This window comes from Mchenga conophoros, linkage group LG3, assembly GCF_057382185.1.
Source record: "Mchenga conophoros isolate Kocher_MC1m ecotype Shallow Benthic linkage group LG3, M_conophoros_male_GT1.1, whole genome shotgun sequence".
Taxonomy (NCBI): domain Eukaryota; kingdom Metazoa; phylum Chordata; class Actinopteri; order Cichliformes; family Cichlidae; genus Mchenga; species Mchenga conophoros.
Window position 1 is genome coordinate 35,816,997 of NC_140528.1, and position 11,499 is coordinate 35,828,495.

Below are 11,499 nucleotides of genomic sequence, written 5' to 3' on the forward strand. Positions count from 1 at the left end.
TTCAGGCTTAGAGGGAACATGTTCTGCCCAGTGGTGTATGGTCCTAATTACTCCAAGTTTGTGTTCCAGAGGGTGATGGGAGTCAATGAGGAGGTACTGGTCCGTGTGTGTAGGCTTCCGGTAAACTTCGATGTTGAGGTTGCCATTCTCTTCAATGTGCACAGCGCAGTCCAGGAAAGACAAACAGTTGTCCTTTGTCTTCCCTGGTGAACTTGATGTTTTTATCCACAGCGTTAATGTGCGCAGTGAAGGATTCCACTTCTTGTGTCTCGATTTCGACCCAGGTGTCGTCTACATATCTGTACCAGTGGCTGGGTACTCTTCCTTTGAAAGAGCCAAGAGCCTTCCTTTCCACTTCCTCCATGTAAAGGTTGGCTACAATAGGTGACATGGGGGAGCCCATGGCACAGCCATGTTTTTGTCTGTAGAAGCCTTCGTTGTATTTGAAATATGTAGTGGTGAGGCAGAGGTCTAACAGGGTGCAAATCTGATCGGGTGTGAAGTTGGTCCTGTCCTCCAAGGAGCTGTCTTCTTGTAGTCGTTTTCTGACAGTCTCCACAGTATGCAAGTGAAGAGAGAGACTCATCAAAGGACACCATGGTTTCATCTGGATCCAGGGTAAGTTTCTGGACCTTTTCGGTGAAGTCGGTGGAGTTTTTGATGTGGTGTGGGGTGTTCCCCATGAGAGGAGCAAGGATGGTAACAAGGTGTTTTGCAGTGTTATAAGTGGCTGAGTTTATGCTACTGACTATGTGTCTGAGTGGGACAGCTTCCTTGTGGATTTTAGGAAGTCCGTAAATGCAGGGTATGGCATCCCCTGGATAAAGGCGATGATATGTAAGGCGGTCAATGATTTTGTCATTTTCATGGTCCTGAAGGCAAGCTATAACTTTCTTTTTGTTGCTGCTTGTGGGGTCTCGCTTTAAGGCTTCGTAGGTATTGTTCTTGAAAACATAGTTCACAGCTATATTTACTGACCTTTCTGGAAAGGAAAATGTTTTAGAGGTTTTTCAATCTGGTTTTAAATCCTTAAAATCAGCACTGAATCAGCCCTTTTAAAAGTTTTTAGGTTTTTTACCACTTAGACCCCATGTGTATTTAGATACCTTGGCCCAATATAATAAGCCAACTGTCACAAACCTGGGGTCAAAGTGGACTCAGAAGTGAAGCTTGACAGTCAGATTAAGGTAGTCATAAAATCAAGCTTCTTTCAGCTGAGGCAGCTGGCTAAAATAAAGCCAATTGGTTCACAGCAGCACTTTGAGACAGTTATTCACACCTTTGTTAGCACATGGCTGGATTATTGTAATGCACTTTATATACAGGTCAGGGCTTCATACATTACTAATTATCTTTCTGAGCGTCTACGGCCTTATACACCTGCCCACCCGCTTGCTTGGGTCAGCTGTTCCTAAGTGTGCCCAGGAGTGAGCGTAAACTTAGAGGAGATCATACTTTTGCTGTAGCAGCTCCATAACTGTGGAACGATCTGCCTTTAGAGATTAGACAGACCTCTTCTCTGCCTGTTTTTAAATCACTTCTGAAAACCCATTTCTGCACCCTGGCCTTTGACACCCTGTGAGATGTTGGTTTTTAGTTTATTTTTATTTCAGTTCTTTTTTTAGTGGATTGTATGTTGTTTTATGTTTTTTTTTTGTTTTTTTTTATATAGGGCTGTTTTTTAATATTAATTTATCATGCATTTTATTTTATTTATTTATTTGCTGTTTAGTTTTATGTTTATCTTATTTTCTGAACAGCACTTGCTTGCAATGTGCTGTTATTTTGAGAAGGATTTGGACCTCCATTATTTTCCAGGTGGATTAAAGATTTCCAAGATTTCCAAGGTTTTCACTGCTTATTATAACTCTGAGAGAAGTGGGATCCTGCTTTCCTGATTACTTCCATGAACACAGAGCACTGGGATGGAACACCAACTTCTCAACCCCCAAAGATAAGAACATAGAATTATCTCAGAGTGGGTAATTTCAATCGGTAGTTTTGAGGTGATTTGATTATTATTTATTATTGCTTTTATTTATTTTATTTTGCTTGGCTCCTGCCAATTTGTTTTAATAAAATCTTCTGCAATTACAGTCTAAACTATGGACATTCCCTTTTAAACCCATGTAAAACAATAAAAGTATAAATCTATGTTAGTCCAAATAGCTCTAATACGTTGGTCTAGTCTTTAGCTCTAACCATCCCATATCAACAACTGCCACAATTTAGAGGGGAGCTGCCATAATAGGTGGGAATGATAAGATTTGACCTGCAAGGCTTCTCGGGTTTCTTTATATCAGGGGACGCAGGGAAGACACCTGGTTGTCAAGGCAGTCAGGCTGGACAAGCCCCCTCACCCACATCAGCTCCAGAACCCTCCAATATCTACTGGGTAAGACTGAAAGAGAGATAAGGACTTAATGCAATGTAATGAACTTCCTTTGTAGGGCAATATAACTTTGACTAGTGTTTCTGTTTAATGAGCGCTGTAAAAAGTATAATTTTTGGCTGGTCACTAAGGCTATGTCCACACTAGCCCAGATAGATTTGGAAACAGCCTTTTCGTCTGAAAACGCTCCGCGTCCACACTATAAGAAGAAGAAGAAGAAGAAAGAAGCACATGAGAAATACTGTTAATGTAAATGTGACCTGTGGAAGACGCTGTTTAAATAGGAAACGAGCCGCAGGAATGCAGTGAGTTCACAAGATTTAATGCTAATACAAACCAGTCTTTTTATAGACATGGAAGTAGTTCCAAAGAGACAACGGATCTACTTTATTAAATACATTCAAACTTTAAAATTGTAGTACTATTTTATTGTATCTATTGTACATATTACCTGACATCTGTATGTGGACAGCAGAGAAAGAATTTCATTGTACAGAGAAATGCTTTATTTTCTTGGTACGCATGATGATAAACACGTTAAATCTTGATAGTACGAGGGAGACAGGATAAGCTGTTTTTTATGGTGCTCATAAACGGCGCGGCGAGATGTACAAAGTGGCGTTTAATGACCAGGAAAAACATTGCTTTTTACGTCCTGGACCTGAGAGCAAAGCTACACACGATGGGAGGTTGTTATGGGAAAATTTGCTCCAGGCCCAGGAACATCAGCAGTGCCTGTACAACAGAGGGGCGAGACTCACTTCTCTTTAGTTTCTGTATGAATCATATCAGGTTTTCAATGCATGGAGACACAAGTGATGTAAGTCTCAGGTAAAACTCTCTGATCTCTTATCTGCTGCATCATTTACAGACCAAAACTTCAGCACAGCATGGTTGAGTCTGTGTCCTCACCACATTTCACAGGCCAGACGTTTGGTGAAGCTTCTGCTTGGTTTATCCTAAAAAATTTAAGTACGTTTGGCTTCACACCAACAAACAGACCCAGCTTCAACAGATAACCAAACTAACTAACTGGTTCTATTTATTATCTAAGTTCAGGACATTATGTTCAGACTCCCTTGGCCCAGAAAATATCCCCCTGACTTTAACCAGTTATGATGGCAATGTAGCTTGCCATCACCAGTGTGTGAATGTGTGTGTGAATGGGTGGAGGACTGAATGTGTAAAGCGCTTTAAAAATGCAGGCTATTTACCATTTATAATGTGTAAGCATGTTTTGCAAAACCCTCTGCACTTCTAAATGTTAATCACGATAATTCAATTCAGTAATAGCACTCACTGAAGTTTTTGACCGTGCTTTAATGTAGTGCCAACTCTTTAATGAACACATAGCAATGTGTATATAAAAATCATAAAACAGCTTTATTTAATCATTTTATTCCACAAATAACCAGAACAAAGTCTAAAAGAAAAGCTACCAAACAGCTGCACCACTGAGTCACAATTTATTACCTGAACATGCGGTTTCACAGCTGCTGGGAGGTAAACGACTGAACTCTGCAATGAAACACACTCTCGTTTTTGGGTGAAACAAAACCTAAAAGGCAGTTGAATTAAGCTCCGCCCCTCACGTGATTCAAACGCGACAAACCAGGAAACAGGCTGTTCCTCTTCCTCAGTGCAGAGAGACGCACAGACGATCAGACTGAGCTCAGACCAAACTAGCAGCTTCCTCTGAGTGAGTCCAGCTACAGGAGAGAAAAGTGGAAAACTCCAACACTACTGCTTCAAGCTGCTGACGCTCCACACACTGAATGTGAGTTTGAGCAAAAAGTTTTTACCGGTCTTTGAACGCCGCTTTTTACGTCGCACAGCAGAAAACTGCGTTCAAATATAAAAACGGTGTTTTTTCTGGTGTTCCGTGTCAGCTGTGGCGGTGTTTAAAACGCCCTTTTCTTGAAATCATGCACGGCCTTCCCCATGGTTCTCTCATCCAATTACTTTCAACTCCTTTCACTCAATCAAAGAAGTGCAGACCACTGCCTATTCGGTACCAATGCGTGTCACAGTTTGTACTTGTATTATAATCCCACTCAAACAAGCAAACGACAGAATGCTTTTTCTGAAACAAGTGGAGGCCTTAACTGTGTCTGTTACAGCAGCTCCGCTCATTTCTGATCTTCTTTCTTATTTTCCTCTTTACTTCTCCTAACCTTTAAATAATAAAAATAAAGAACAAATACCTCCGATGTTATTATTAAATCTGCCCTGTTTTGGTTTATGAGTCATTTAGGTGAATGAGCTGAATACTTAATTTAAAATATTGCACATAGAAATGGAGGACATTATATAGATATCTATATATATATCTGACATAAAGTAACTTAATTTATCTAAACGTTACAGCAGTGGATATTGATAAACACAGCTATAAAGCATTTACAGCAAATTATTAAATGAAGAAAAAACTGTATAGTAGGTTTCAGTGTAGTGTAGTGGACATAGAGGGGTTTAGTGTTCGGTGTTGTGGCAGTGCACAGGTCAAAAAAAGTGTTAACATTAGAGAGCAGATTACTTTTTCCCAGGCAGATACATCTGTCTGACAGGACTCCTGTGTAAAAATATAAATTTAAAAAAAGGAAGCAGTGATTTGCAAATCTCAAAGCCGTAATTTATTCACAGTGGAACATGGAAAACATGTCAAATGTTTAAACCTAGACTATGTCGTTAAAATAACTCCTTTTCAATATGATGTTTCAAAACAGTTGGTATGGGGCAAGGCTGGAAAAATAAGTGGTTCTAAAAAGGAAAGGCTGGAGGGACATTTTAAAAGTAATTAGGTTACTTGGCAACAGGTCAGTAACATGATTGAATATTAAAAGAACATCTTAGAGAAGCAGAGATGATCTGAAAGAAATATGGGGGGAGGTTGATCAATCTGCAAAAAACTCCATTAACAAATTGTGCAACAATTTCAGAATAATTTTCCTCACTGTAAAGTTGTGAAGACTTGAAATATTTCATCCTCTGGAAGCATCAAAATATATTTTATCAAAAGATTCAGTGACTCTGGAGAAAAAATGAGGCTAAGGGTCATGATGTCAGTGATCTTCAAGCGCTCAGAGGAAACTGCATTAAACAAACATGATTCTGTCATGGAAATCAGTGCATTTCCTGTATCCTTTGGAGCTACACACCTGAGTCACTCTTTTAGAGAAGTACGTGTGATGTCCCACTCTCTGGTGTTAAGTTTAAAATTCGTGTAAGACTTCCAGAGTACTCAGATGACATTGAGAAGGACATTTCCAGTTTACATGGAAAACAATTTTTTTTCTTCTTGAGATTACTTATTTACACCACAGTTCAGAAAACGTGCATACAGGTCTGTTTTAAAACTGCATATCCGTTTTTTTAATGCATGTTGAAAGGGCAAAAATATTCCTGAGATGCTGTTAATATTTTTAAAATCGAAGGTTATTATCCAGTGGTATTACTTTAAACTAAGCAAAACAGTGGTTTGATAAAAGTTTCTGTCATTTATTTGCTTGATCATGCTCTCCTTCGACCATCTCTGCACTGTGTGGGTGATTGGTGGCTCCCTGCGTATGACGGTCTCGTACACAGGGACAAGGTGCACCAGTTGTGATCGGATCTTCCCAGGGGAGGGAGAGGTGATGGACTGTATGCCTCTTTTGCATTGGCGTACAGTAAGTATCATGTTTTAATGCCTATGGCGGGGCAGGTCACATACTGGGTGAAGGTCGGCAGTGTGGAGTCCAGCGATGCATCTGGAGATGAGCCCAGTCTTATTCTAATGGCTGATCTAAAGAATTCCACACAACAGTCCTGGTCTCCTCCCTGTACAGTAAACACCCCCACAATGGAAAAACACATGCGCAGTGACCCACTAACCCCCATCTCCTTTTAAGGTAATATCCATTTGCCATTTGTCTATCACCCTAAGTAACTGTTGCTACCTGTCCTGCACCCTAGTTCTTTGTTTACATTCCAAAGCTATTATTCTATATGTTTTCTTATCCCCTAGCAACCGCCATATTATAATATGGCAAGCAATCACAAACTATAGCCCCTGTAACTCTTATGTATATTAAGCAATCTATTATCCTCAACAGGAGCGATCTCACATTTCCAATGATTACAGAAGGAGGAGATGGTCTGTAACGTCTCCTTCTTGGGCGACGACACTCCACTTGAATGACCAGAACTAACATGAAACCACAGCAATTAGATTCTGCCATCATGTACTAAGACTTAAGTTAAAGGTTAAGAGAAGTGAAGGGGAAAATAAGAAAGAAGATCAGAAATGAGCAGAGCTGCTGTAAAAGACACCGTTAAGGCCTCCACTTGTTTCAGAAAAAGCATTCTGTCGTTTGCTTGTTTGATCGTGCTTTAAACACATCAAAATGCACAGTGGGATTATAATACAAGTAAAAACTGTGACACGCATTGGTACCGAATAAACAGTCACTTAACAGCAACAATCTGTGATGAATTATTGTGGTCTGCGCTTCTTTGATTGACGCTGAACACTGGAAAAAATGCCATTTTTATCTTTCATCTTTGAACACTGTTTTCTGCTGAGTGACGTAAAAAGCGGCTTTCAAAGACAGGTAAAAACTGCGTTCTCTTCAGCTGCTCAGAAGGGGTGTTCAAGGCGCCACTCTCTGGCATAAAATACGGCATAAGGCCGTTTTATTTTTGTTTTTTTTGTTGTTGTTTTTTACAGCGTCCTGAATTATTAAACGGCATTCTTTTTTTTACACCATTTCATAACCAGACGTGTTACAAAACTCGCGATATTTGGCTGAAATGGCGTGCCATTCTGTTGCAATTTAAAGTACGCGTCAAGCCGAGAACGCGAAAAATTCCCAGATGCTTTCTCGTTCTGCTCGTTTTATCGAGCATGCGTTGGTGGTGATTTGTGTGCACTTGGTACAGCTAAATATCCCAGAATGTATTTTGTCCAAAACTGAAATGGGCAATGGCAGAGGAGCGTGGCTAAAGACTTTTAAATAGACTCTTTCTGGGTCACAAAATAAACTTTGAAGATATTTTCAGGTGAGACTGTAGCTGTGTAAGCTTCAAATATCTGCTCGATTTATCAAGATATCACATATTTGCAAGAGTGCTCTGACGTTTTCGGAGAGGAGCAGACCGGGAGGTTGAGGCTCAGGTTAAACATGATATGTAAGTCTCCTAAATATCTTCTAAATCTGTTTGGTTTATTTCAGTCTTTTATTTGTTCCTGAGTAAATCAGTTTGGCTGAGATTAAAGTTAAGCTTCATACCATATTAATCGCAGTTAGATTAAGAGGATGGCAGTAAAAACTCCGGAGCTGTGACATCATCAAGTACGCTGGTGTTCCAATTGTACAAATCGCGACTCCGTACTCGCATTCTCGCCAAGTCTGGACTCCCGTGTGGACTTACAACGTCCAGACTAAGCGAGAATGTGAATACAGACTCGCACACTTGAGAACTGAGATAATGCTTCAGTGAAGGTAGTAGAGGTCGGAGGGGAGCCAGGACTGACTGTACTTCCTGTCTGCTGTTTTCAGCTTCACTCACAGACTCAATGGCTTCCAGATCAGAGGAGGATCTCTGCTGTCCGGTCTGTCAGGAGGTCTTCAGAGATCCTGTTATTCTGTCATGTAGCCACAGCTTCTGTAAAGACTGTCTGAAGAGATGGTGGAGAGAGAGACCAACACACCAGTGTCCAGTTTGTAAGAGAAGATCTTCAATGGATGCACCACCTTTAAACTGGGCTTTAAAGAACCTGTGTGAGTCGTTCTTACAGGAGAGAGATCAGAGAGCTTCAGAGGCTCTCTGCAGTCTGCACTCTGAGAAACTCAAACTCTTCTGTCTGGACCATCAGCAGCCAGTGTGTCTCGTCTGCAGAGACTCAGAAAAACACACCAATCACAGATTCAGACCCATCGATGAAGCTGCACAACAACACAAGAAGGAACTTCAGGAAACTCTGGAGCCCTTAAAGAAGAAGTTAAAGGTTTGTGAAGAAGTTCAAGTGAAGTTTGATCAAACAGCAGAACACATTAAGGTCCAGGCCCGACACACAGAGAGGCAGATTAAGCAGCAGTTTAAGAAGCTTCACCAGTTTCTAGCAGAGGAAGAGGAGGCCAGGCTGGCTGCACTGAAGGAGGAAGAGGAGCAGAAGAGTGGGATGATGAAGGAGAAGATGGAGGCTCTGAGCAGAGAGATAGCAGCTCTTTCAGACACAGTCAGAGCCACAGAGGACGAGCTGAGAGCTGAAGACGTCTCATTCCTGCACAACTACAAGGCTGCAGTGGAAAGAGTCCAGCGCTGCCCCCTGCTGGATGATCCACAGCTGCCCTCAGGAGCTCTGATAGACCAGGCCAAACACCTGGGCAACCTGACCTTCAACATCTGGAATAATAAGAAGGACATGGTCGCCTACACTCCTCTCATTCTGGACCCAAATACTGCAAGTCCAGAGCTCATCCTGTCTGAAGATCTGACCAGTGTGAGACTAGGAGGAGAGAGGCAGCAGCTTCCTGATAATCCAGACCGGTTTGATTACTACTGCTCTGTCCTGGGCTCTGAGGGCTTTAACTCAGGGACTCACAGCTGGGATGTTGATGTTGGAGACAGTAAACGGTGGGGACTCGGTGTGTTAGCAGAGTCTGACCACAGGAAGGGTCCCATACGGTCTGGTTCATGGAGAATAGGATTTTATAATGGAAAATATTCAGCACGCTCTCTATCAGGTCCAGAAACTGCTCTCTCAGTCCAGAAGAAGCTCCAGAGGATCAGAGTGAATCTGGACTGGAACAGAGGAAAGCTGTCGTTCTCTGATCCTGATACTAACACACACATACACACCTTCACACACACTTTCACTGAGAAGATGTTTCCATACATTAATACAAGGAATGAAGTGAAGGTGTGTCCGTTGAAGGTGTCAGTGTCCGTGCAGCAGGTGAGTTGAGGATGATGATGTTTCTAATGTTGTTTCCTGTCAGTGAATTGAAGCTGTTAAACTGCAGCTGTCCTCCTGCGGTTTGTCATAAATTTTGACAGTTTTAGTCTTTGTTTATGGAATTTCTGAGCACAACCAGCCTGAGGAGACTTAGTACATCTGCTAATTAACAATGAGTAAACTATTATCATGGTCTTTCCAACAGTAATTTAATTGATTTTACTTATTTTAAATATTCAGAAAATGTTAATCAATTGTAATTACTATACACTGTTATAAGAGATCTTATCGAGTATGTACTGATTGATCCAATATGATTAATGATAATTTTGTGTATTTATTCATCATGAACATTGAAAGATCTGGATGTGGCATTTTCAGTGGGAGAAAAATTTCGTCACTCATACAAGTGACTTCTTCAGTCTCAGCTGACCTGCTGCGTCCAGATGAACTGAATCAACCTTTTGGGATCTGCTTACATGGTTGATTGCGCATGCATGAAGATTGCCATATAGGCAGTTGTTGCATGGCCTTGATCAAAATCAAAGTGAGAATTTTAAAGGCAACAAATGTATTTACTAACCATGGAAATGGTCCCACCCTGTATATGGTGTGGCTCATATTATAGTCAGCTATTTATAGTGATTGTTATACATACCTTTTCTGATATTTGTAACCCTTAAAATACCTACAAAACATAAGCCTAAACAGCTTAATCATCATTCATTATAGAGGACCAGAATTTTCACATGCACCAAATAAATCATTTTGTGCTTTAATAATGAATTGTGCAATAAAGTATGCATCAGTAAATTCACTTACAATTTTATTTTTGATTGTTTTACTTATTTAGACATTCAATCTATTCTCTTTCGCTTATCCTTGTGAGGTTTGGAGCCTATTCCAGCCTTCTTAGGGCAAGAGGTAGGGTGCAACCTGGACAGGTCACCAGTCTGTCGTAGGGCTAACACGTAGAGACAAAGAACCATTCTGTCACAAAACGGCTGTGTGTAGGCAGGAGAGGACCCAAATGTAAAAGTCACCAAGACGGAATGTGAACTCAAAAATGCAGCTTTATTTGCTAAAAACAAGGCAAAACGGTGCAAAACCAAAGTGGGAAAACTAATAATAAATCATAGATTAAAAACACAGGGAGAATCACACAGCTATCAGGGAGGACGCGAAACTGAACACAGGAAATACACACATGAGATGATCAGGAGAAGTGGCAACACATGGGGAAAAGCTGAAACAAATGAATACAACAACGTCACAAGGGAAACGTAAAGCTAAACACAATAAACACAGGACCTCTTTCAAAATAAAACAGGAAACATTATGAAATGGACAAGGAAGACTTAACACAGGGGTTGAAAACACAAGAGGAAACTAATAAACAAATTAACTTAGGAAACCCAATGAACTTAAACATAAACCATAAACATCAAAATAAACTAAAACTCAAAATGCTGGGTCAAAAGACCCAGGATCGTGACACATTCGCACTCACACCTATGGGCAATTTAATTCAATTGAACTATTAATGCAAAACACATTCCAACAATTTCAGTCACCATTTTTGAATTCCAATGTAGAAAACAGGTTTTGGAAGTCTTTTTGAAAAGGAATGAAAGTAAATAGATTTTAAAATCAAATTATACACTCAACAAAAATATAAACGCAACACCTTTGTTACTGCTCCCATTCCCCATGGGATGGACGTAGAGACCTAAAATTCATTCCAGATACACAATATAACCATCCCTCCCAAACAGTGGTCACAAATCAGTCCAAATGTGTGGTAGTGGGCACATCTGCTATATTGAGATAATCCATCCCACCTCACAGGTGTGCCACATCAGGATGCTGATCTGACATCATGAGTAGTGCACAGGTGTACCTCAGACTGCCCACAACAAAAGGCCACCCTGGAATGTGCAGTTTTGTCTCACAGCAAAATGCCACAGATGCCACAAGCAATGAGGGAGCGTGCAATTGGCATGCTGACAGCAGGAATGTCAACCAGATCTGTCGCCCGTGCATTGAATGTTCATTTCTCAACCATAAGCCGTCTCCACAGGCGTTTCAGAGAATATGGCAGCACATCCAACCGGCCTCACAACCGCAGACCTCGTGTAACCACACCAGCCCAGGACCTCCACATCCA

The 11,499-nt window shown here is 40.9% G+C and overlaps 1 protein-coding gene across 2 annotated transcripts; it reads left to right on the forward strand.

Moving 5' to 3' along the window:
* The first annotated feature begins 7,946 nt into the window (after positions 1-7,946).
* Positions 7,947-10,914, forward strand: LOC146578396 (nuclear factor 7, ovary-like). Of its 2 annotated transcripts, XM_085259090.1 has the most exons (2): positions 7,947-9,332; positions 9,714-10,914. In XM_085259090.1, the coding sequence occupies exons 1-2, from the start codon at positions 7,950-7,952 to the stop codon at positions 9,762-9,764; spliced, it is 1,434 nt and encodes a 477-aa protein (XP_085115216.1). In that variant the 5' UTR covers positions 7,947-7,949; the 3' UTR covers positions 9,765-10,914. The 2 variants fall into 2 exon arrangements, with proteins under 2 accessions (XP_085115216.1, XP_085115208.1); XM_085259082.1 differs by having other exon boundaries at positions 7,950-10,914.
* The last annotated feature ends 585 nt before the right edge of the window (positions 10,915-11,499 follow it).

Bases quoted from the DNA above. Each gene is read 5' to 3' on its own strand.
- LOC146578396 (XM_085259090.1), top strand. From the start codon at position 7,950: ATGGCTTCCAGATCAGAGGAGGATCTCTGCTGTCCGGTCTGTCAGGAG. The intron at 9,333-9,713 runs GTGAGTTGAGGA...TGGCATTTTCAG, and splicing joins TGTCAGTGTCCGTGCAGCAG to TGGGAGAAAAATTTCGTCAC.